Source organism: Macrobrachium rosenbergii, chromosome 3, assembly GCF_040412425.1.
Source record: "Macrobrachium rosenbergii isolate ZJJX-2024 chromosome 3, ASM4041242v1, whole genome shotgun sequence".
Lineage (NCBI taxonomy): Eukaryota > Metazoa > Arthropoda > Malacostraca > Decapoda > Palaemonidae > Macrobrachium > Macrobrachium rosenbergii.
Window position 1 is genome coordinate 33,086,380 of NC_089743.1, and position 27,318 is coordinate 33,113,697.

At 37.9% G+C, this 27,318-nt stretch overlaps 2 protein-coding genes across 2 annotated transcripts in view; one reads left to right on the forward strand and one right to left on the reverse strand.

Moving 5' to 3' along the window:
* LOC136854168 (two pore channel protein 1-like) overlaps positions 1-27,318 on the forward strand; it is a 449,951-nt gene that overhangs the window by 39,258 nt on the left and 383,375 nt on the right. The window lies entirely within an intron of this gene.
* The window catches only part of LOC136854162 (uncharacterized), a 16,404-nt gene continuing 2,093 nt past the window's right edge, over positions 13,008-27,318 (reverse strand). Inside the window, exons 2-4 of the mRNA XM_067130420.1 lie at positions 16,081-16,177; positions 13,957-14,241; positions 13,008-13,637 (exon numbers count right to left, since the gene is read on the reverse strand). Coding sequence (XP_066986521.1) covers positions 13,328-13,637; positions 13,957-14,241; positions 16,081-16,177 — 692 coding nt within the window. The 3' untranslated portion in view covers positions 13,008-13,327. The remainder of the gene's footprint in view (positions 13,638-13,956; positions 14,242-16,080; positions 16,178-27,318) is intronic.

Genomic DNA, 27,318 nt, shown 5'->3' on the forward strand with positions numbered 1-27,318 from the left:
CCTCAAATGTCCTCTGCAAGCCCAGCGAGCCAGAAAGCTTTTATACATGCTACTCAAGAAATGTACAACCTGCCTCGGGACAAACCTGTTGGTTAACGAATGCACAGACAGGTTCTCCAAAAGCAGAACGGAATCGGATTTGATTACTGTGTTATTAATTTTCATCATGGAGTGACTGAGGCTTAGCGTAGGAACTACTATTCAGGAAAGTGGTCGACTATTTAACTCCATTGTGGGAATAACATAAATGTCGTTCAAGTATAAACACCCTTAGGAAGTCGGCATGAAGAGAGAAGAATGTAATAAACATTGCAAGATTTTAAGGATTTTTTTAGCATAAATTCATCTGAACAACTTTTGCGAGTGAAAGTCAAGCCAGTTTTGCGAAGGTGCTTTTTACCGAATTTCCCGCCTGTCAGGCCAGTCCATGTAGAAGAGTGCTCAGTGCAGGCAACTCTCAAATTACACGTATATATATATATATATATATATATATATATATATATATATATATATATATATATATATATATATATATATATATATATATATATATATTATATATATATATAAAATTTGAGGGTAGCTTCATTAAGCACAGCAACCTTTTAATCATTCATACTTCACCTACACTTGCCGGCATTGCTCCATCTATCGCGCCTTCTCGGAGTGACTGCACATATAGACTAGTCTGCATTAAGTGGCAAAAATTCGACTTTAACCGCACAGGTGCAAAATGATGTGCAAAGCTAAGAGCAAACACTTGTGTACCACTTGTCAATGGGGATACCTGGTGAATGGTAAAACTTTCCTCTCGTACCACTGGTCAATGGGGATACTTGGTGAATGGTAAAACGTTGCTCAGGTACCACTTGTCAGTGGGGAAACTTGGTGAATGGTAAAACTTTCCTCAGGTACCACTGGCCAGTGGGGATACTTGGTGAATGGTAAAACGTTCCTCAGGTACCACTTGTCAGTGGGGATATTTGGTGAATGGTAAAACGTTCTTCAGGTACCACTTGTCAGTGGGGATACTTGGTGAATGTTAAAACTTTCCTCAGGTACCACTTGTCAGTGGGGAAACTTGGTGAATGGTAAAACTTTCCTCAGGTACCACTGGCCAGTGGGGATACTTGGTGAATGGTAAAACGTTCCTCAGGTACCACTTGTCAGTGGGGATACTTGGTGAATGTTAAAACGTTCCTCAGGTACCACTTGTCAGTGGGGAAACTTGGTGAATGGTAAAACTTTCCTCAGGTACCACTGGCCAGTGGGGATACTTGGTGAATGGTAAAACTTTCCTCAGGTACCACTTGTCAGTGGGGATACTTGGTGAATGGTAAAACGTTCCTCAGGTACCACTTGTCAGTGGGGATACTTGGTGAATGTTAAAACTTTCCTCAGGTACCACTTGTCAGTGGGGATACTTGTTGAATGTTAAAACTTTCTTCAGGTACCACTTGTCAGTGGGGATACTTGGTGAATGTTAAGACTTTCCTCTGGCACCACTTGTCAGTGGGGAAACTTGGTGAATGGTAAAACTTTCCTCAGGTACCACTGGCCAGTGGGGATACTTGGTGAATGGTAAAACGTTCCTCAGGTACCACTTGTCAGTGGGGATACTTGGTGAATGTTAAAACTTTCCTCAGGTACCACTTGTCAGTGGGGAAACTTGGTGAATGTTAAGACTTTCCTCAGGTACCACTTGTCAGTGGGGATACTTGGTGAATGTTAAAACTTTCTTCAGGTACCACTTGTCAGTGTGGATACTTGGTGAATGTCAAAACTTTCCTCTGGCACCACTTGTCAGTGGGGATACTTGGTGAATATTAAAATGTTCCTCAGGTACCACTTGTCAGTGGGGATACTTGGTGAATGTTAAAACGTTCCTCAGGTACCACTTGTCAGTGGGGATACTTGGTGGATGTTAAAACTTTCCTCTGGTACCGCACAGAGAGAGAGAGAGAGAGAGAGAGATGAACGTTGTTTTGTAAAATTATTTAAGTCTTACTGCCTGTACTGTATACTTGTTGCATAGTAAGTGTTTTCAGCCAGTTATCTAGTGTAAATTGTACGCTATATACAGCACATTACATACAACTAACTAATGATATGACTATGCCATATGTACTCTGCGGAACATAGAAAGAAAATGTAAAAAACATTGAAGTCTAGCGAGGATGAAGTGTGCTAGCCTTATATCGCTGGTAAAGTGGCCATTGCGTTTTCATTTTCTTGTTTCACTCGTACGGACACAGCATTCACTAGACAGTTACACATTCATTTAATACAATGCATTTGGACGTCTTGTGTTTGGTGTTATATGTTGCCTGATGATGAATACACAGGTTCGGCAGGCTTGGCTATTGTGACCAAGTTCTGAATGACATTTTGTTTGTTAGTTCCATTTTTTGGTTTTTGTTTAATGTGCAGTCATTATAAAAACATATATAAATAAAGTTTATTGCTTGGGATTGGTAGCCGAGAAGTGGCATAGCCTGAGGCCGGCCTAGTCAAAAAAATTTTTATGCACTGGGGTGTGTTTGGTGTGAAGATCAGGAGGTTATTGTTTATATAGGTATATATACATATATTGTATATGTATCATGTATATATTATAAATATAGTTTATTTATATATATATATATATATATATATATATATATATATATATATATATATATATATATATATATATATATATATATATATATATATACATACATACATACACACACACACACACACGTGAGAGAGAGAGAGAGATAGAGAGAGAGAGAGAGAGTATTTTGTGTGATACTGCTGATAATAATCATATTAATAACATTCTTACTGGACGAAGATTTTTTAATCAGGAGCAGAATATTTTTCTCCATCTTAAGAATTCAACCGTGTTAGAGGGCTTGAATAGTCCCTTTTACTGACGTGGAATTCCTGAATACTACATAAAGACAGACAGTATGCCGTTAGTGAAGTGTTTCATGATTTTGGAACAGATAGTAGTTGCTCTCGTAGCTGGGTTTGAACTTCATGAGACTGCCTGACCCGTGATCACTCGTAAAGAGGAAGCAATAGATTCGTTTGTATTATGTATTCATGCTTTGAATGTTTAATATAATGTTACATACACATGCATACACCTTTTTCATATCCTCTGAATGTTATTAATATAAAGAGACCCTGTCGAAAAACTCATTAGATCCTTGATATGAAAGAATTATCTTCTTGAGTACTGAATATTGCCATTTGTAATGAGCTGGAATTCTATAGTTTTGAACTTGAACCCCTTATATGAAAGGCTCCAGTATATGTACCGAGGAAAAGTACAAATTGCTTTTAAAATCTGGTGTTTTTGAACTTCACGTTTTCTTTGTGACTAAAGCAATTCCCTCTTTTCTCATAAACAACGGATGTTTTTCGTAACTAGATAAAAACTTGTAATTGTAATTAATCCCAACACCGTTAGTATTCAGAGATTGTCATTCACAATCAGGTACGCTTAGATAGTGCTGCAATCAATCCGTCAACATTTGAGTTGGATGACACCTCAGAGTTTTGTTGAAATCCAGTTAGGGTGTTGGTAGATTCAAACATCTGAGTCCAGGAAAGAATGATGCTATATCTTATATGAAAGTTTCGTAGAAATTAATTGATGGACGATGTAGAAAAAGATTTCTCTTCAAGGTTTCTTTCGAAAGATTTTGTGGAATGCACTCACTATTTTTTTTAATAGTCCGGGATTGTAAGACACGTGCCTTAGGGCGGATATATAAGTAAGATGATAGTACGATGTAGCTTTGAGACGTCGATTAAATCTTCCTAAAGACGCAGTAATCATTAGGCAATTTTCTTTCTTCAAGAGAAGCCAGTGGAGAGATAAAGTTGTGCATTAATACATCATCGGGTGTTACTCTGAGCATTTGGATTGATAGTAATTTGCTAGCAGCAATTTTAAAGTTACAGACAATTATTTTGTGACAGTAAAGTAAATGCACCTATATAAGCTAGTGTTTTCTTACTGCACTTTTAGCTATAAGCAGTGAATTTAGTATTTCGTAACTTTTAAGTTGTTGGTCTAATACTACTACTACTATTGTTTATTATACAAAAGATGAACTCTTCATTTGAACAAGCTCACAGGGAACATTGACCTGAAATTCAAGCTTCCAAAGAATGTGGTGTTCATTCGATTGAAGTAGCAGGAGGTAATGGAAATTACAGAAAGAGGAGATGATTTATTAGAAAAACAGATGAATTAACAAATTAATAGAGAAATAAAGATGTAAGTAAAATATTAGAATGCAAATTGAATTGCATTAGGCACGTAATGCATTGGATCTTCGCTTGAACTTCTGAAGTTCCAATTGCGCGACATCCTCAGGAAGGCTGTTCCACTGTCCTACTACTACTATTACTACTACTACTACTACTACTAATGGTAATTAGTCTTCAATTGGATAGAGAATCGATGAGAAATGGTAGGACAGGAGCAGCAACTGCAGGTGTCTTATTGTTAGAAGGTAGAGCGACTGGGTAAACCCAAGTGCCCTTTCCTGCTACGTTATTCTCCGTTATAGCGTAACCAGTTATGCTTTCTTCTTTAGTTGCTTATGCATTTTACTTTATATTTTTAAACGAATACGTACTCGTGTTTTGCTGTCATTTTCGCTCACGTTTGTGAACACATATAGTTGTTTTTTAATGGTTCTCGAATACATTTTCATTCATTTTGTCGGATCATGACGTTGCAAGTTATTAGGTCGTGATCTAATCTGTATTTATCAAAACACAGGATTAATATGGATTTTATAATCAGTTGTTTTCTATGGTAATTTACATCATCTCCAAATCCTCTTGAAGTTGTAGTTTCTACACAGTTTTTTGTCGTAAATGTGTTGTATTGATGATTCGTAGGAAGTAGTTAGACTTCCTTTACAGTTGCGAAGTAACTGATAATTCTAAATTTGTTAGATGGGGATGTTCGATCTGGGTGGTAATTCTTGTACGAGTGAGTCTGTTTTCCCAGCCCTCACATTTAAATACTTTTGTATTTTTGACTTTTTTGTGTGTGTTCGACTGTTAGAAGCTAGTTGGGGGTGGGGGGGGTGTTAGTGCCGTTAGTGCAGCTCACATGGTGTAGGCGTTACCTAAGGTTCTTTGCATCGTCCCTACGGGCCGTAGCTGCAACCCCTTCCATTTCTTTTACTGTTTTACTTTCCACCTTTTCCCAACAGTTGTTTCATATTACAGCAGCGAAGTTGTCCTCCTTTTACGACCTGGAAACCTTTTTATTCTTAATTTCCCTTTCAGCGCTGAAAGACCTTTGGCCTTTGGCCGAAATTTCATATTCCATTCCGTTAGACGTTAGTCACTTGGCCTGAATATTACATCCCATTCCGTTAGACGTTAGTCACTTGGCTTGAATATTACATCCCATTCCGTTAGACGTTAGTCACTTAGCTTGAATATTACATCCCATTCCGTTAGACGTTAGTCACTTGGCCTGGATATTACATCCCATATCATTAGACGTTAGTCACTTAGCCTGAATATTACACCCCATTCCATTAGACGTTAGTCACTTGGCCTGAATATTACATCCCATTCTGTTAGACGTTAGTCACTTGGCCTGAATATTACATCCCATTCCGTTAGACGTTAGTCACTTAGCCTGAATATTACATCCCATTCCGTTAGACGTTAGTCACTTGGCCTAAATATTACATCTCATTCCATTAGACGTTAGTCACTTGGCCTAAATATTACATCCCGTTCCGTTAGACATTAGTCACTTGTCCTAAATATTACATCCCATTCTGTTAGAAGTTAGTCACAGTAAGATAACGCGGATCAAGTAAAGATAAGCACTCCCATAGTTGACAAGTATAGAAAAGCACTCCCTAATATGACCTTATAAACATAAGCACTCCCTTATGGGAACAAGTACTGTATAATTAAGGACTCCCGACAGTGCTGAAATATTATGTTTTCAACGTTAAACGGATTATATTGTTTAAAAATTTTATTATTGACTCAAAAAAATGTACAAATTTAAAATAATACAACGTCCTAATTATGACATAAACGACTTTAAAATGAACACTTGAGTAAATTTCAAATCGTACTTGAAATTCATAGTTAAACATATTTGACGTACATATTGATTGAATACATAAACAACAGATGAAGAATTTAATTACAACAATATTGTCTTGGAATCGTTCCTCAGAATCTATGAAACTTCTCGTTTTGATTTCTTTCTTTCCACATAAATTCTTGCAAGTAAGAGTTTAAGAATTCTCTTCTACATCCAGTCATCCGTTTTATTCGCAATTTGTGTTTTTTCCAGTAACCCTCAACTGTTTGTGTATAAACACCAGTAGTTTTGTCAACAAAATTTAAGGAGTGGTTAATAGTATGGTGAGCAAATCCTAGGTCCCTCTGAATGTTGCAATATGGTTTCCACCGATCACTGTAAATAGTTGTTCCTGGCATCACCACTTTTCTGATTATCGGTAATAGTGTTTCAGCATAGCGCGAGTCGACTCTCTCCATATAACCACAAGCTGGTGACGAAGATGGATCAACAATCCCAAATGCTCACAAAGGATTATGAGGAGCATGTCCCCTATGGTGTTTTGGTGTATGGATAAAGCAAGACTCATCGATTTGCACTGTTGTCCCTGGCCCACTAAGCTTGATAGGGTTTTTTTCAAAATGTTTCTCACAGATTTCATGAGAGAAACTGAACATATCAATAACTGTCACTTTTGAAACTTTCAATAACTGTGTGGTCAGCGATACATTCAATTCCTGACACCTGTAAAAAATACCCTCTATACATTATTGCAAGACAAGTTTTGCGCGATAAAAAAAAAAAAAAACGAATCTTTACGAACTGATTCGTAGTGCTTATATTGACTACATTCTTTAACTTGGCCCTTCCAGACGTATTCATCTTGAATTGAAGAGCATTTCGTCCAATTCATTAAAACTGTACACTGAGAGTACCTTCGTTCTCTTCTCAGAAGATTCTGCTGCTTCGTCCAGTTAATTGCAGGAAGCGGGTCTTCAACCAACAATGCTTTAATAATTCGTTCATATAGAGAACGGTCCATGTTTGGGGACCTAACGTCAAAAAATGTTAACTCATTTAAAAATCAATATTATGCATTAATCCTTGACCAGGGAAAATAGCAAAATATCAACAATGACTCAATAACTCGGCCCACGACCTTTGCTGGAATGTAGAATCCACGATATCTGAACGCGGCAAAGTGTTTCTTTTGAAATTTTGTAAATTGTTAATTATAAATGCTCTTAATGCACACTTTCCTACCTATGCTAATTTCCTAATTATAAACTGGTATTCTTATTATTCTTATGCCTTGTCCTGTCTCCTTGTTTGGAAGAATAGCATGAAATTAAACATCTGACTTTTCTCTTTGGAATTAATGTGTAATTAATTTGATTCCAGATTCTTTTATCTAATTTAATTAGATCCTAGGCAAGATCGCCAATGTTAAGTGTGGGGCTTGCCTGATGAGTTTATTAAGTAATTAATGTAATTTATGGGGTCCTGCTTCGCCAATGGCACATGTAACCTGTCAATTGAAGCTACAGTTAACCTTAAAGACAGACAATTACTTAATTGAATAAGGTCACCAGTCGGGGAAACAATGTATGGGATAACGGATTACTCTGCAACAAATGGATTACATTAAACACCTTTACTTCCTAATTAGCCCCGACAAAGAAAGAATGTGTGGTGATAGCGAGGAAATTACATGAACAATTGGTCAGCGTCTGACACAGTCAGTTTTCCCTGCTCCTGTCTTCAAGTGAAAAAAATATAACGCAACGAGTGCCTATACTGGTTGATATAGCGCACAGTTTCGTATTATTGAAGGCTAAGTCTCTTCCCAACAATGGGATCGAGACACAAGGCTGCCTGAAATTTACTTACTTAACTTTCCCTAATTCCTACTTACTGCACGGGAATAGCTTACACAGCGTTGCTAGGCAATATTAATTATTATTACACTAGACTTCATAAAAGAAAATTGATTATACCAGGTTTCTGTAGATGGTGGTGAAGCGGTGAAAACAAAGGCAAAAGTTGAAGTACAGTGGAAGAATACTAGTAAATCGACAAAGAAACTGTCAAATTTCTGACTTACCGTTGACATGGGTTGCTTGCGCATGCGACTGACGATCAAAAGTCTTGAAAAGACCCATTCTACGCCTCACTAGTACCAATGAAACAGTAAGAGGGCAAGCACAAAGAATTAGTTACACACAACGCATGTGCTTCGCGCGATAGCAAGTCTCTCTCTCACCTCTTTTAGGGGTCAAAACAGGGCAGCTATAGCGTTGGGTTATTTATTGCGTCAGTATGCCTATATGCCTCCGGCAGTCTGAAAATTTGGCAAAACATTGCCAAATGCATAGAACAGAGCAAAAGGAAGCTTAAGACCACCTTCACCAGAGGTTACTTGGTAAACCCTCCCTATGGGTTAGGCTCCTAATGCTAAGCTATCCCTGCTAAAGACGTTATTTTTTTTTAAACACACAACCTGCCTCTGAATTTAGCTTCCCTTAGCGCCGACAGAGACGCCTTCGTGTCTTTGTTAGAATGATATTCTTACTAAATAATGCAGCAGAATATTTATAAAAATATATATATACAGTATATATATATATATATATATATATATATATATATATATATATATATATATATATATATATATATGTGTGTATATATATATATATATATATATATATAATATATATATATATATATATATATAAATATATATATATATATTACTATTATATAAATAAAGATAAAATCCAAGATTCATCAGTGTTCCATATTTTTGTGATTTTATCTTTATTATATATATTCATCATGTTCCATATTTTTGTGATTCAGTTATACATATCTATCTATCTATCTATCTATATGTATATATATATATATATATATATATATATATATATATATATATTATGCTGCGGTATCGCTTAGTTATTAATCATTAAGGAATTTCCCTTTTGACTATAGTCTCCCTAGTGCACTGGTCGGAGGGTCTCGGGGGCGAGGGGTCGGGCGGCGGCGGTTGAAAGAGTGATACTAAATGTACTTTCCTCATTGTGCAAATAAGGCTGTGGAAGACTCCCTTTCGATTCTTTAAAAAAGGCTTTATGTGAGAAGTACATTTCGTTATAATTGATGGCAATTTTATGATAATATTATTGGTAGGAATAGAATATGAAAATATTAATTAAGACAATGGGACAGCGCTTTCTTCACATTCTGCCACACTTGCGTTTACCCTAAGGCGATGGTTAGGAAGAAAGAATTATAGTTTTGGGTCAGTAGCCTTGGATTAACCCATCCCATTAAAGGACCTCTAGGTCAACACAAGGAATAATGGATAGCCTATCTCCCCAAAACCAAGCATAGCAAAACTATAGCATAAAATAATAAAAATTAATAAATATTATACTTACAATTACATTTAAAAATAAAAAATAAATCTGCACAAAGAGAGAAAGAGAGAGCATTTCCAATGCACAGAGATTATTCTTCAAATTACATTTGCGCAATCGTGAAACAACCTAAATAATACGTAAATGTAAGAAAAAACCAAAGAAACGAAAGAAAAACTTGACTGATTAAAAGAAGACAAACGAGCCTAATAATTACTGGAAGTGGTGTGAAAAAACAGAGCAGTCCTAAATTATGAATTGGCATTAAAAAGGAGGGAGAGAGTCACCTGGTGATAGTTCATTTTTAAAGTTCATGTAATTTATGCTCACATATCTTCATTTGTGATAGAAGAGAAAGCTCTACACTCCGTTCTTTACAAGAGAAACAAAACCAAGAAATACCAAAGAGGATTATAACAGGTCAAGGTCCTAGCAAGGAAAGGGTATGCACAATCCACGAGTACCTTCGAGAAACAGAGCTATGTCAATGCTGTAAAGCAATTGGGGCCCTCCTTTTGACCAACGACGGTAGCTCCACTATAGGGGAACAGCGCATAGCAATAGTATAGGGAGCGACAGGGGAGTTTGACAGAGTGTTTCTGCTCTCCCCTACTTAATGAGATGCCTGGAACAACACTTGGAAGGATAATGACTATTCCCTTCTAGCTAAGCCCCAAATTTAATTAAAACCTTTTGTACTCCAAATACTGGCAAAGATTTTCTCTTGTTAATCTACAGGCAAACGCGCTCGGGTTAATGCCTAAAGTCATGCCTGCGGCACAATTTCTTCCATAAAAAGGGCAAGATGACAGGAGCCGTCAGTCAGTCTGTTCGAGTCCGCCGAAGGCGCTGCCAGTTGGAGCATTGAGCCCTTGACTCTTGCAGGCCCTCATTTCACACCCTCGGAGAGCTTTAACCTTTGCACCAGACGTCGTCACGAGATAGTTAAGGTCTACCGCACCTTGAGAATCTCCTATACTGTACAAGCATCCCAAGCAAGCAAAGTATGGTACGTCCTGTGATTCGAGAGTTAGTTCTAAGCCAGTGTAACTTTTTCTCTACTCAATATCTCTCTCACAATTCATAATTTAATTCAATCCCTTTTCCCTTGACTTTGCAACAGTGTATTTGTCAGTGCCAGTGCGTGTCCCTGTTTATAAGGGCATAGAGTAATGCCATTCTCTTGTTAGAAGTGGTTAGAGTAATGCAATCCATTTTACTTGTGTATTAACTCGTTCTAAGAGAGATATTATATTACGATTAGTCTTATCTGGAATTATTTCACTTCCAGGAGTGTGTTCAATGTCGTTTGCCAAGTAGATGTTTCTCCTGTGTTCCTGATTTGCTCAGAGAAGTCCACTCTACTGGGCTGATATAATTGTATGACTACTGGAATTTTAAAAACCTCTTGTATATTGTCCACTTATGTACACATTGGAATTACTTAATGTACTAATTTCCAGTTCATTGATTTATCACATTTTCATTTTAGTGAGATCTGTTACCTTTAATTTACCAGTGTGCTTGTGCAAATAAAGTAAGTGTTAAGAAGCAGAATTCTCACTAGGCGACCTACCCATTGTTACGGTATTTCGAGGGTTTTATTGTAAGGTCTTATTAATGATAGCAAAGTAAACTCCAGCGCCTCTCGAAATTCGGAATAATATATATATATATATATATATATATATATATATATATATATATATATATATATATATATATATATATATATAATAAATAAATTTCTGACTCACGTCAGGATCAGAACCCAGGTCTCTCAGGTGGAAAGCAAGGGGCGTTATCCACTGGGCCATGCAAGTCTAAAAGAAGTTGGAACCTGAGAGCAACTGCACCCAGGGAATTACCTGGGCAAGCTAACTGCTTGCATACCAGCGAGTTTTCCCCAACTTCCCGACTCAGCAATGACCCAATAGACAACATTTCATTCGAATTATCATTTCTGAGTGAATAAGATAGAAATCATCAACACACAATCACGTGTGGAACAGAAATAAATTTCTGACTCACGTTCGATCCCCGACGTGAGTCAGAAATTTATTTCTGTTCCACACGTGATTGTGTGTTGATGATTTCTATATATATATATATATATATATATATATATATATATATATATATATATATATATATATATATATATATATATAAAGAAGACACATGCAAGTCACCTTTTGATTAGGTTTTTTAACGATTTCACATATTTTAGAACTCAGGTCTTATGCATAAAGACCAAATCCAGTAAAGTGGTATTCTCTCATAATAGGTACAGGGTGATAAACAGCAGTGGGCATTTTATTATTTTATTTTTAAAACGTCAAGTACAGCAAGACAACGCAGAGTTTGTACTAGAACACATGTAAACCGTGTATTACATTATTTTTTTTACTTAAGTGATTAAGTGTACAAAATGGTCTTAATTTATAAAGTGTAAGTGTTTCTTTTCATTCTATTTTTTGTCCTTAAAGCTAGAGTCTGCTAAACACTCGTCTCTTCGTGATTCTGTGAATGAAACGAAACAGATCTTCACGATATTCATCCCTCCTCCAAATTTGAGCTCTTCAGATTTGAATGGAATGGAAGGTCTGAGACGAGGTTATTGCATTTACTGGCATATAAAAAAGGGGTAGAGCAACCTTTTGTCACTATTTGGGATGACGTAATACAGATTGTTGGATGGTGGTCCCTGGATGAATAATGAAAAAAAAAAGTGAAAATGGGTTTTGCAAATCTCAGAATGTTAGGTAATCTTTTTGGTAACACATAATCCATATAAGGAAAAAGATGACTGGATTAATAATATTCAAGAAATAAATCAAAGACAAACATACCTCTTAAGTCATTCAGTGATAATTGTGATTACTATAAAAGGGACGGACTGTTATTAAGCTTGTTGACCATAGCTTAAATATATACTGTAATATATATATATATATATATATATATATATATATATATATATATATATATATATATATATATATATATATATACACACACACACACACACATGACTCAAGGCGTGTAACAACTCGCATGATTCTCTATAGCTCATGCTTAGAAAACCATCAAAACATGTTATAATCAATTTTCGATAACACTGAGATTGCACTCCCCATCAGTCCTAACTATTACTGACTAAGTTTACTTCACTGTCACACATATCAGCATAATTCACTCCTTTCGTATAAGGCTGCCTTCATGTTAAAATCTTTATCATAGATTTTACTTCATTCTTAGATTCCACGCTCTCACTACTGGCCTTTTACAGGAACCATATGTCCCTGTAAACATCAAACAGTTGTCTTTCATTTTGGGGTGGGCCAGGTTAGAAGGTAATTTCCTGCTAAGAACGCACGCACAACTTCACCGATTATGCTCTTTCATCCGTAGAACTTGGTGTTAACTGTCAGTCTCACTCACACACACACACACGATCATAATTAAATATTAATCTTATATACAATACAATCTCTGCCACTTGATCAATATGTTACATATAAATAAAATTAATTCTCACGCTTACTTTAAATTTTTTTTTCATTTTTGATTCTGTAGGTGCATAGTCCAAAGTCTGCTTGTGTGATCAGTATTGAGATAATACTGTTTATATTGTTGTATGCTCTATCGAACATCTGTCATATGACTCACGGTAATATCAAAAAGTGCTTAAATAAATATAAGAAATTTGTTTTTGTGTCTGTGTTGTGAATTTGTTGGCCTGAATCCTAAATGTAGGCCAACAAATCCAAATCTTCAGTTGTGAGATGACTTCCGTGAAACGAAACCTCTCGGGTTACAGAAAGGCTTAGTCGTCATCCTCCTCAGCCCTCTGGTTGTGTTGGTTCTTGTTGTTCTTCTTCTCCTTTTCCTTTTCCTTTTCCTTTTCCTTTTCCTTCTGGGCCTCATGATAAGCATCGCAACTGGGGTATGGGTAGCAGTTATTGGCCGGCACACAAATGCCAACGGATGGGAGGAAGATCTCGCCTTCGTTGCACCTGGTGGGGGCATAACCCACTTCCAGGATTGTGAAGTCAGGCTCAACTGGAATGGGCTTCTCTTCGTCGTTGATGGTGGCGGTCTTGGGAGCTGCTTGCTGGGGAGAGTAGGGCATGCACCTGTTTGGGAGCAAGAGAGCAAAACCATTTAGCTGGCGATCTCTACACCAAAATTGCACATTTCAAAATCTCAACAAGTTTCTCCTCGTTGCCATACACTACTATTGCCATACACTACTACTAATAACAGGCAAATTAAGGAATGTGAGAATCAAAAATGAAACATCAAGAGCATTCTTGATTAAGTAAATAATGTCATATCTGCATATATATATATATATATATATATATATATATATATATATATATATATACATATAATTATATATATGTATATAGAGTGTGTGTGGTGCGTAGCTTTTATGAAAGAAAAACTTACAAGTCGAGCTCAGCTACGAAGACCTCATCATTAGCACAGCCGCCCTTGTTTTTCTTGGCCTTATCCTGGACAACGTCGTAGTTGGTGTTCTCGTTAGAGGCTTCGCCGTTGGCCACGATGACCTTGCTGGAGGGGAAGAAGGACTCGATGAGGGGCAGGGCGGGGACGGAGATCTCTTCCACCTCGATGGCAGTCACTTCATTCACGGGCTCCTCCAAGATCTCGAAAACGGGGAAATTGTGGGCCACTTTCAGGTGCTCGTGGGACCTGGGGTTTGGGCGGCATCTGGAAAGAGAAAGAGAGAGAGGAGGCCTTTAGTAACGACGCTATGCTGCAACTTTTGTTTCTTTGAGTATCTTCTTAAAAATATGACTGATTGAACAGCTTTCCACAAAAAATCTCTCACTACGCATCCCTATGTAGGGCAACATTGGTTATTACAGCGTTATTACACATAAATGTTCCTCGGTATGAGAATGGTTTGGATCCTTACGTTCTTTGTGAACACTGTCATTGCGAAGCACATCGCACACCACTCAAGACTGGACAACTAAACATCGTCTTAGTCTGTTAAGACTACTAGTGAATACTGGTTCTCTGTCAAACGCATTTCCAACATTCTCGCCGCCAGGATGCTAATATCTTGGATAAATATTTATCTAAAGTGTTAAATGACTGTTTTACATTCAGAAGCCGCCTCGATTAAATGATTTAAAACAGCACGCTACTGAAGTCACCTCCTATTCTAGGGAACATCGAAGCTGCTAACTCGTGACGGAGCATTTTCTTCCAACTGACCGTTCTGTGCACTTTTTCTCTTCCACTGCAGAGGGTAAACATTCCTCTCACGCCGTAATTTGATCTTTTTGATAGGAGTGGCGTTTTTGGGATAAACATAATTCGTTCCACTGCCGATTTTTTTATACCAAAGATGATGATGATGTTAGTGGTGACTTGCGCCTCTAGTTCGGCCTTCAGATGCTTTTCTTGCATAAACGAAATGTTGTCATTTTTATCACAAGTATGATTAAAAACTTTTATGGAGAGAGAGAGAGAGAGAGTTACATAATTGATAATTTAAAGATGAAATGTCCCCAGCCTTTGAACTTGAAAATGATCGCGGCCATGAACTTTCCCGTGGTCAATAGGGGAGTTCCCCAGCACAGTCAAATGAGAGTTTGAATTGGAGGCGCGAAAGGTAAACAGTGCGCTCCCCACGATATCTCGGGATGTAGTCATGTTATTGTTTGCGAAGGATCATCATCATGCAGATAGGCATGGCTGGGTACTGGACATGACGCAGGGCATCTCTAACGCTTTGTTCATTTCCCAGAGGCTAAAGGGCAATGAAATGGATGACAGCGTTAAACAATATAAATGAAGTAAATTAAATAATGACGTAGTAGGCAGGATAGTTAATAAAGGAACTTTAAACAATATGGCTTCCAGTTAATAGACTGAAGTGATATTAATTTATAATTGTAGCACCCCATGTATTGTATCATGTCATATTTAGCTGATATACTTTTTGTAAGTTTACAAGAGAATGAGAGTCCAAGAGTGAACTCATTCTAATTCTTTAATATTGACAGTGATGGGGCATCTCTCCGCACAGCACGAATGTAAATATCATTATTGCGTGGGACAAACGCACGTAGAGCAGAAATGACTTTCATGCATAAGTTAGGTAAGCGTTGGACAATGTGCCATTTAGCTCAATTTGAGGTGGGAAGGAACAGAGCCAGTCGTGAGATATAGGAATTTAAGTGTGGAAGGACATGAAGTGCATTTAGAAGAGCAGAGAATTGGACCGACTTTTACATTTACGTTAGCGAATGGGAAAGATAATAATGAAATAGATATAGGTCCCATTAGATAGGCCCGTGAGCCAATTGTGGAAGTGCCTTGTAAGAAAACTAGTCTAGAGGAACTAATAACTTGGGGCGTAGTCAGTTTTTGGAGCACATTTTCGAGGTATCGTTTTAGCTGGGAAACATTCTGCACTGTTTTTGTAATTAAAATCGAGGGACCTTGTAAAGAAAACGACAAAACAAATAACCCTAATGCGAACTACATCCGTAAAATGAACGTGTTAAACGCTACGGAAAGACCAACTGAACGTACCTGTAAGCGAGGCGTTTGGAAGCGGCGTTGACGGAATTTTCGGCCTGGCCCATGGAGACACAGTCGAAGAGCCTCGGGCTCCCCTGACTCTTGCCATCTGGAAGGAGGAAGAGAAAGGAAACACATTTAGAAATACATCAAAAGATTAGGAATGTTTATGTCAGTTATAAAGGAAGTGCACGGCGGTGAAGGATAAGGCATTGGGTATCATGCCTTTCCCTTTGCCAGGAAACAGTAAGTTTTACTATTTTCTGTATGTATCTGCGCTTTTCATGTCTGTTACTGATATATATATATATGTGTGTGTGTGTGTAACCACCTAAACTCATATTATTTGGTCAAAATAAGAAACGCCAAAAGAACCCTGTAAGTCTGTTACTTATGGAAAGGATTTCCAAGGCCACAAAAGATAAGAGGTAACGGCATAAGAGAGCCGCATGTGTGTTTGTGGACATGAAGCGGAGGCCCTTGGGGCATTGTGGAAGGAGCGTCGTCACCCCCATCTGTATGCAGAAGGCGAGACAGGAGACGAAGGAGGAAGATCCACAAGAGAGGAAATGCCGTCGAAGAGGGAAAAGAGAGACAGAATGTATTCACTTAGAGTTCAGCAGCAAAGAAGAAAACGAATGGGTAGATGAGAGAGATCTTTGCAAACATATCTATGGATAAAGGAAAATATGAGAATGATGTTAACAGGAATTTTCTCGAAATCATAACGTCCGACACAGGAAATTGTACAACTGTGCAAGAGAGAGACGCAAACAAACTTACTAGCAAGAAAACAAACCAACCCAGTTATTGGAAACTACACAGATATCACTAAGGTTTGCGGGAAAGTCGAAGCAGTCCTTCTCATGATTTGTAAACACGAGGCCCCAAGGGAATGGAAGATGCTCAAGAGTGGATCTTCTGCAGTGGGCGTTAGTGGGGAATTTTAGCGCGCGTTCTGTTCAAGGTTCTCTTTTGTTTATGCTGTGACTGTTGTTTGTCTTTAATGAAAGGCGCAACATTATATGTATATACACTAAAATTTGTGATGTGTTCATGTCATAAGTCTCATTGCTGGTTATAGCACAACTAATTCCTTTTGTTTTTTGGTTAAAATATATTTAATACTGCTTACTTTGGTCTTTGATCACCATGTTACTGAACTCATCCTTTATGTCACTGTGAACTTGAGAGCGTGACTGCATGAAAATAAGATTTGCATATTGTGCTACGAGTCTGCTAACGACGCCATTTCGATAGTTCTGATGATCCTTTGTTTTTTGGGTGATGGAATGTTGGGTTAACGTCGGCATTGTGATGCTAGTTATCATAATCCATGTAGGGTGTAAGCCTGTCCTTAGAGAATACATTAGGGAAGAACTGAACAACGAACAAACGTGCGAATTCCTTCGTGCGTCGCTCGGGGTGTACCTTGGCCATTGAGCATTTTGTTATTACTAGAGGAAAGTAAACAGCTCGGGAAGTGGCTCAGTCATGCTTTATACTAAATGCGATTAGTCGTAATTTGTGATAAACTAGTTTTTTTATAGGAAATTCAAATAAGATGCAAACTGTTAAATTAGCTGTTTTAAGATCTGAGATTCAAGTTCGCCTTCATTGCACAGCTGAAGTGTCGCCTCTCGGGATCAAAATTTATAGCACTTAGCCACTTGAAAAAATAAAAGTCATCCACTCAGGCTCTCAATTATGAATAGGAGAGAAATTTAAGCGACATTTATGGCTTTGAATATTGGCTCTTAAATATTTAACAAACTTATCGAAATACTGTAAGTAAATGTAGTTTCAATACCGAGAGAGGGACTAGAAAATACCAAGCAGCAACGTTCTTTCCTTGTGCCAGAAAAGCGGGTATTGGCACGCATACTTTTTGCTTTTCTTCCTGACTACATTTCGCTGTTGCCATACGCGCAAGCACGCTTTCATTGTACTTATCGTGTGCGTGTGTATATATATATATATATATATATATATATATATATATATATATATATATACATATACATATATACATATATATACAAATATACATATATATAAACACACGATAATACAATGGCAGCATGTATATGTATACTGTATATATATATATATATATATATATATATATATATATATATATATATATATATATATATACATAATATATATATATACATACATATATATATATATATATATATATATATATATATATATATATATATATATATATATATATATATATATATATATATATATATATATTGTGTGTGTGTTATCCTCTCTTTCAAATATAACTTGCGTAGTGAAATGAGATTTGGTTTATATATATATATATATATATATATATATATATATATATATATATATATATATATATATATATATATATATATAAATATGTATATATGTATATATTCGAAAGAAAACTGAATAGCACACTTCGTGTTGTGGAATGTTATAGACAAGGATTCTCACTGCTAAAAGCCTCTCTCTCTCTCTCTCTCTCTCTCTCTCTCTCTCTCTCTCTCTCTCTCTCTCTCTCTCTCTCTCTCTCTCTCTCAGGCAAGTCTGGAAATGACGGGGGACTGCATGGAGACACCAGTGGTAAACGAATGTTGTCTCCGGTTGGGTTAGTAGATTCCAAATGATCATAAACAGCCGTCGCCTTCCACGGCGTTCAGGATACGCCATTGATGGTGGCGGTCGTTTTGTTCTTTGAACGTGCGTATGCTTGATTGGAATTCCTTATTTTCCTTTCTGTATTTATTTCTCGTGCTTCAAGTAAATGATGTAAAGTTAACGCCATCGCACACGTGCCAACGTTGTCAAATTATTATTATTATTATTATTAGGGATGTCGGTGTCACCGTCTCACCTCCCCTTATTTTATGCTTCTGTCTGACTAGTGTGGTGGACCCACTATTATTTATCCACTTATAATAAGTAATTTAGGCGCATTTCATTACAGGAATGGCACATGTCACTTGACTGATGTCCATGAAGCCGTCTTTCGTTGCAAGTATTTCTCCTCTCCCATTTCTTTATTTGCATTATTACCAAAGGGACAGCGGTAACATTTTCCTTTAATTGGGGAGCGCAGAGGTAAGGGTAAAGAAGTGGGGAGGGGTGGAGAGAGGTTACACGAGTCTATTATACCCCTGGACTAGAAGGAAGGCCGTAGAACTGAACAAAGGGAGGAGATCTCCTGAGACCCGAAGGCCTTGGATTGGAAACTATGTTTCTTGTGTTTTGTTTTTGTTCTTGCGAGCGGTAGGAAAGACGCATGGAGGAGGAAGAGGAGGAGGAGGAGGAGGAGCTAAGCAGAGGTGCATTTGCTAGTGCATGTTCCTCATACTAATGGTGTTCTTTTTCTCCTTCTTTCTCTCTCGTTCATCACACGGCGCCTGCGCGTTTTGTTGCTGGGTGAGATCGGGATTTTGGGAAGAGAAGTTGATTGAGGGTGGAATTTTTTTTTATGACAATTGCAGTTTCGCGTATTCTAGTTATCCCATTTGGCCAAATCATATGTCAGCAACGTCATAATGTTATCGTAACTAAATTATTTTAATGGAATACAATTCAATATTTTTCCTTATATGTTCGTTAATATATTTTTTATCATTTGGCTTTGTAAGGCGTTAGGAGCAGGAGGCGTTGCTGGTGTCAAGGAGAGGCATCGAGGGCGAAGTGAGGAAAACATCCTGTAAGATGATGGGATGGTTACTTCAGGTTATGGAAACGGTATACGTCGGCGATGATGATACAGCGCTGCCATATTCTGAACCGCCTTGGGAAGGAGCAGGTTGTGTGTGCGGTGGAATTTCCAGTCATTTTTTCTCTCTCGTTCTCACACTTTGCATCGACGTTACCACGAGAAAAACAGAAGTGGATGTTAATGAATCTTGTTTTCATTGAAATATGAAACACAAACTGGTGTGATTTATCCACTTGTGTCAGATATTCTTTGTTGCCCTAAATGGTGTTGTTCTGCGTCACGCCTTCTTTGCCCACCTCGGATCCCAAAAGATTAGTTCCTAATCCTTCTTTTCCTGTGATACTGAAGCACAAATAATTCACTCATGGACAGTGCTAATCTGGAGCTCAACGATAAGGAGCCATTTTTCATCGTGTCCTCGCAATAAGTTTCTTAGATTAGTGACGCTATCACTTTATGCCTCCATCATGGCAGAACAGGTATCTGTTATCGCTGCACATTCAGATTTATATATATATATATATATATATATATATATATATATATATATATATATATATATATATATTAAAATTCGTGCAGCACTATCATCCCGCAACAAAGTATTTGTTGATGACAATTAACAAGGAAATTTAGTTTAGCTCCGTATGTTGTGTTCAGGAAAGTGCAATAACAGCAAAAAAGATTATAAGAGAGAGAGAGAAATATTCTGCGTGATGCTCTCATAATAGCGACGGCCTTGTGCAACCCTCCCCAACATGCCAAAGGTATCTTAACCACTCACGACTTGGAAAACAGTGGGGATAAGACGCGCTTATGTAGATTCGACGTTAAATATTTCCTTCTCGACAAAGACTGAAAGACAAATTTTGAAGTAACATTTCGAAGCCAGGTGGAGCCATTGTTCTTGCGATGTGTATATATCAGTGTCTAGGCTTCCGGAATAATTATGTGGTGGAAACAATAGGCCTATGTTATGGTTTCCTGTTCCTGTATGGGACTAATGATAGGGTTTGAAGATACCTTATATACTCCGATTACTTTGTTCCTTGAATTTTAAAGGGCGTTTGCTCGAGACAGGAACTTGGTTAAAAGATTTTGGGCTTGATGATATTTTGCCGGAAACTGGTTTTTTCCATGTCAGATAGCATAGGAAACCGCCATGAGCAGACAGGGGAAACAATAAAACTTGACTTTCGCAGCAGTGAATTTGTTTTTCGTTTCCGTGGATATGTCAATATTTTTCTCTCTCTCTCCCTCTTTGAAGGGAAAATTCATTTATTCTCAGATTAAAAGTATACATATATTTCCATAGATATGTTCGCTTGATGGATCACCTCACCTCCCTCTGTAGAGCCGGGTGATTGTCCGTGAGAACTTCCTTGGTAATGGGTTCAGGGTTATCTTAGCGTGATCAATTGTAACAATCACGCAAGATCTGCAGTAGGGGTGTGAGACAGGGAAAGGGGTGGTAAAGCTTGTGAGTTGATTTCAAGGCCCCATTGTGAATGCTACAAGTTATTCTTATGCGCGGAATATCTGCGAGGAGGCCTGGAGAATAATGGTGGAAAAAAAAATAATATTGACGAGAAGTGGATACCAGAATTGAGGAAAAAGGGTAACTAACCTGAAATGTAAATGATTGAAATGTTCAAAGATGATAATGAACAAAATCGAGGTAACCGTGTTGTTCAGAAACGTTAAAATTTTGACACATATGTTGTTTACGTACAAAAGTTTAAGGATTTCCTGTACACTCAGGAGAGAAAAAACTCATTCTTGAAAAACTGCAGCAAAGTCTGACGTACGAAGAAAAAAAATCAACACTGGGAAAGGTAGGGATCTTTGAAGTTAGTAAGAGAGAGAAAAAAAACGAAAGACGCATGACTCGACGCATTAATAAACCCTAGACAGCGTTTATTAATACCCGTTTATGCTCCGGGGAGCAGAACAGAAAAGCTCAGGTTTCCTCTGTTTCGATGCGACTGTGTCGTGTAACCTCGACCTACGCTGTGCGTCTCTACCTCTTGAGTATTATTCTGTCGTAAGGCTTCTTCATTTCCTATCTGGGAAGCGTGTGCGTGTGTGTTTGTTTTCTTTTTAAAGATTACAAGACTTTAACGATATAACTGGCCTGATGCGACTGCTCTGAGACAGCAACACTGCATGGTACTGAAACCCCTGATTTAAGCTGCTCACATTCCTTGTGACAGCACACACTTCTGAGATAAGACATACAACAGCAGTGAAAGGTACAGCAGAAGTCGAAAGATCGAAGAAAAAAAGAAAGTTCTTAACCAAGCGTCATGGGAGTCATAAGCACAGTAATAGCAGTGGGAGAAATAGGTTCAGCAACGAGGAGCCCTTGCTGTTCCAAATCACCACTGCATTTAACTGAAGTGGTAGAGTTAGGAGCAATTAACGAGGCGATGCAATTAGCAACATCGCGCTGGGCGATTAAGCTCGACTACGCAGCGCCGATTTTTAGCTTTAAAACCTCTAGATATTTATTTTTGTCTATGGAAAAATATATAAAGGAAGTTCAGTGTTACAAAGTTTTAATCCAGTCATTGGGCTTTTCATCAATAATTGTATTTCTCGTCAATGTACGACACAAGAAATCCTCTTGTTCTCGGCAACTTTTTTCCACGCAGCTGAGCATGTTTAATACTCTAGTCACATAGTGAAGGTTTGTGGTGACGGAAAAGCAGATCGTGTTGATCTAAATGAGGATCATTATCCTAATTAAAGCCGTTTATTCGAGATCCCAGTATCTGCGCAATTTTCATTTCACTCGTTTTAAGTAAGCAATTAGAATGGTTGTGACATCGACAGTTGTCTTGTTTTTCTGTGGAACCAGTCCCTGTGAGAGGAAAGGTATGTCTGGAGTAGACTGAGCTGGGATATGTGTAGAGCTCTATGTAAAATGGCTTTTTGGGAGGACAGTGTCAGCATAACGACGGCATATAACAAAAAAATGGTACATAATATACTGACACTGATTTCTGGCAGCAGTACAAATACTCGTATGATAACATATGACAAGGCCCGCGCTCACTGGCTAAGTAGGTCAGATGTCTGAAATGTCAGCGGGTGGCGTAAACGCCCCAGTTCGGCAGCGTGTCTTTCAGGATGACAGCCGCCAGTCAGTCATCTCCCATACGAGATCCCCGGCGACGATTTCGGGGCGTGACAGTGCCCCTACATTCACATCCCCCGTCCCTCCCTTCCTTCCCCCCACCAACCCTCTTCCCTTCCTCACCCACTTTCCCTTCGCCCGAAATCCACGTGACTTACGGTCATTGTTGTGGGCTGGTGGTGGATACGAAGGCCAGGAATTTAGGGATGAAATTAGATCTGTTGCGTTCCCTTTCCACGACTTTCACATGATGTTTACGAGAAGGAAAGAATCGTGTCTATTTTCTCTGAATTGTATGGCAGATCAAATGCTTCGAATACGGAGCTGCATTGACGTATGTATATACTGTAGCCACAGTAACGATGTAATTTCAGGCAACCTCAGAACATACGCGAATCGAGAACACTCCTCATCGACACTTCACATCAATCATGACGTCAAATTTAGCATCATCTTGACATCATTTCAACCTTCAAAAGATGAAGGAAAGAATCTGCGCAGTGTCGATCCCTGCATTGTTAAATGAGCCTTATAGAAGCTCCCTCTTTTGAAGAAGCGCTCTGAGACCGCATTCTTAGATTATGCCCCGATTAGCGGAGGAGACGGCCTGTTTTTAAGAGATGGGTAGGGGGCAGGGCATGGGCATAATTGTCCCCCTTTTTAGCAAACACAGTACCGACGAAACTTCTGTCAAGCTGCTAAATAAGGTCAGTTCATACTCTAGGTAACCTCAGGACACTTTGGTGTGTAGTGTTTTCTTGAAAGTGCTGGGCTGCTTAGCTGTGTCCTTGTTCGTATCCCCTAGTTGTTTGGTTTATCGCTAGACTTCTCGAGTTATAAGTATTTGTGAAGGCCAGGAGAAAGTAGCATTCACGAGGTGATCGATAATAATAATAATAATAATAATAATAATAATAATAATAATAATAATAATGTCGTTTAATAATACGGCACACGAATATGCATCGAGACACACAGATTGATGTCAAGTGTAATTCCTTCGGTAAGAAGAAGGAAACCGTCGACCTGCTCAAGCTATTTCCTTCCCAATAGCCAAGTGTCCTGTCGCAGTCCTGATCCTCCTCACACCCTCCAGCAGGTGTCTCATTCCCCGCCGGCGAAGCTCGTCGTCATCGACAAACACGCAAAACCCTCCCGAGCACATTTCGGGGCGTCATTGCACCCTATGCGGTACTCGCAGCATGGGAGGGCGGAGGTCCACTTGACCGCTATGGTTGTTGTTATGGTTGGAGCCGGAGGGAGACGGGTAGGGGGGAGGAGGGAGAAGAAAGATCCCTTCATCAGAGAAAAGAGACGGAGAGGATGAATAAACAGACTTTAACTCGACAGTTATGTTTCCTCCGTAATTAAAGATGCTGCAGCAAATATGGGTCACTGCGGAATGACCTTGGGTGGTACTTGCCCTTTCTAATTTTGTATTCTTTTTTTCGTATTATGCCGCTGTTTGTTTGTGTTAATAGGCATACTTGATTTTCAAAAGGACCATTTTAAAAGGGACTATCTCCCTCTCTCAGATGTATTCTTAGGTTAATAACTAAGGCTATATGCTTATTATTTTATATATATTATGTAGCTAATGACCATAGTTTTGTCGCGCCAGTTTGGGGAAGCCAGTCAATAAATTTTGTTCGAGACTGCAACTATAAAAGCGATACAGAATTAGGCTTGCTCTTGTGACTTCCTGATACGTGGTTGAATGGAAAAATAAGTACAAAGCCTGAGGGAATCATTGCGGACATTATTTCCCGGTCATGAAATCCATGCATCCCGTAAACACGGGTCTACGAGCGCGTCTGTCAGGATAACAGAGAGAGAGAGAGAGAGAATTTCAGCCTCACGAACCGTTCACTGTGACCGGACGTGGATGACTAAGCCGTGACCATGTTCAAAGCGTCCTGAAATACATAGGTTAAGGTTTTCACACGCCGTGGGAAGATGACACATGGTCGTGCGCTCACTGACGGCAAGCAAGTACGTCACTCCTTTTCACGTCATATTCGGAATTTTGCTTTGAATCACCAGAAGAGTGGCAGGAGTTCCTGGCACTGCAAGTGGTGTCAATGATGGTATTTGGATTTCCCCGTATTCAGAAATTGGACTCACGAGGAGTTTGTTTATGTACATTTTTGTTCTGGTTCTTGATATTATTGGCGTTTTTGTATTTTCATGACATATATATATATATATATATATATATATATATATATATATATATATATATATATATATATATATATATATATAATGTATGTATGTATGTATATGTATATATAAGTAAATGTATTAATTCTCCGAACTCTTACTTTCTCATAATTCAGATACTTTCATATCGACAAATGCATTCTAAATTGCTACGATAAAATATATGCTGTCTTGCAATCACGGGAGAGGTGGGGGTGGGTGGCGGGGAGTACTCAGTAGACAAATAAATCACAACCGCCCACGGATGAATAAATCACCGATGGAGGACACTATTATTTCCGACCCGACATCGCTTCAAGGTAACGGATCTCATAAATTACTTTCATTATCCTTATCACAAACTTCCTGCTAACGGCACGGGTCCAAATTTTAGTTCCTGACAAAGAGCTTGTGATTAGCTCGCAACCTAAATGCATGTACTACTGAGGTGAAACTATGCTACTTTCATAAGACGAGTTAAAAGCTCAAAATTTTTACTACTTGGTGGGATCACCAATATATATATATATATATATATATATATATATATATATATATATATATATATATATATGTATATATATATATATATATATATATATATGTATATATACATTATGTAACACATATATATATGTATATATTATATAACATTTATATATATATATATATATATATATATATATATATATATATATATATATATATATATATATATATATATATATATATATATATGTGTGTGTGTGTGTGTGTATAAGTGTATGTGTGCGTGTGTAGTTGATCTGTCTTAGATGACTTCCATTAATTAAAAAGTACAACTCATTCTATTCACATTTAAAATATTAAGGTGTTTACTGATAACGGCCACAGGAAGCCTGAAAACTAAGGCAAGATTAATGAAGGGAAGTATATCCGGCTAAAATTCAAAAGGTATTTCTAAATCACTTGCTAACTTCATCATGGAACATGATGTCCGGTGACCATGACGTCATGATATTATGCGAGCGACTTTATAATGGCGTCACTGAACAACTGATAGACCGGAAAGTGAGATTGACGCAGTCGTCATTAGTTTAAGTCGGAAAACTCGTATACTTCCCACTGTGGTCACCCAGCTGTGACTAAAGACCCGTTTCTTAGCTGATTAACGGGTGGCGCCGATCTTTATGTTCAATGTCGTCTCCTCTGTGGATTACCACGGTACGAACCCAATCACTGCTCCATTAGCGTGCCCCCCTGAGTGACTGTCCGGGAGTTAGAACATGAAGTTCCGTATCCTTCCTGAATTGTTGTGGCATGTCTAGTTTTAATTGGATTTTTTTTTGTTAACGTGAAAAATGTAGTGAAAAGCAATTTTTCTTTACATGGTTACCACTTGATAATTTGTAAATTTTACTGCTGTAAAAAAAAAAAAGATATAACGAGAGGGTTCTTACACCCGAGATGACTTTCTGAGTGTGTGCTCATGGTTGGTTTATATTTTCAAAGAACGGACGTAAAATTTGTAGGCTACAAAGAGCCGTGAGCTGAAATCGTAAGGGCGAAGGCAGGGGGTTGACAGTGGCTGCAAAGACACGCAACTCTCCAGCGGCCAAGCAGTCCAGCATGAGTCAAGTGCAGCATCGCCGTGGGAGGCAAGTTTGAGCGTATGAGGGAGGCGCCTGTTCTTGACAACATTATTTCTTTTTACTTTCCACCACCACACGCGGTCTCTCGCGGTGTTTTGGTCTTCACTTAGGTACGGTCAATAAGCTAAAGTTAGTCGAGTAATAAATGACAGCATATGCTGACATGAGTGGGGGTTACTGTATTAGCAGATATGGAAAATATTTAGATATTTAAGAGCAAGTCGAGATAACTGCAATATATAATAAACGCAAAATAACTGACAAACGACTGAAATATTCAAGGATTTTTATGATGAACGTTCTATACATATGTACGCATATATGTACATAGGTATGTGTGTACATACCTATATGCATATATACTATATATATATATATATATATATATATATATATATATATATATACTGTATATATATATATATATATATATATATATACTGTATATATTATATATATATATATATATATACATACCTATATACATATATGCGTACATATGTATAGAACATTCATATATATGTATATATACACTATATAAATATAAAATATATACAGTA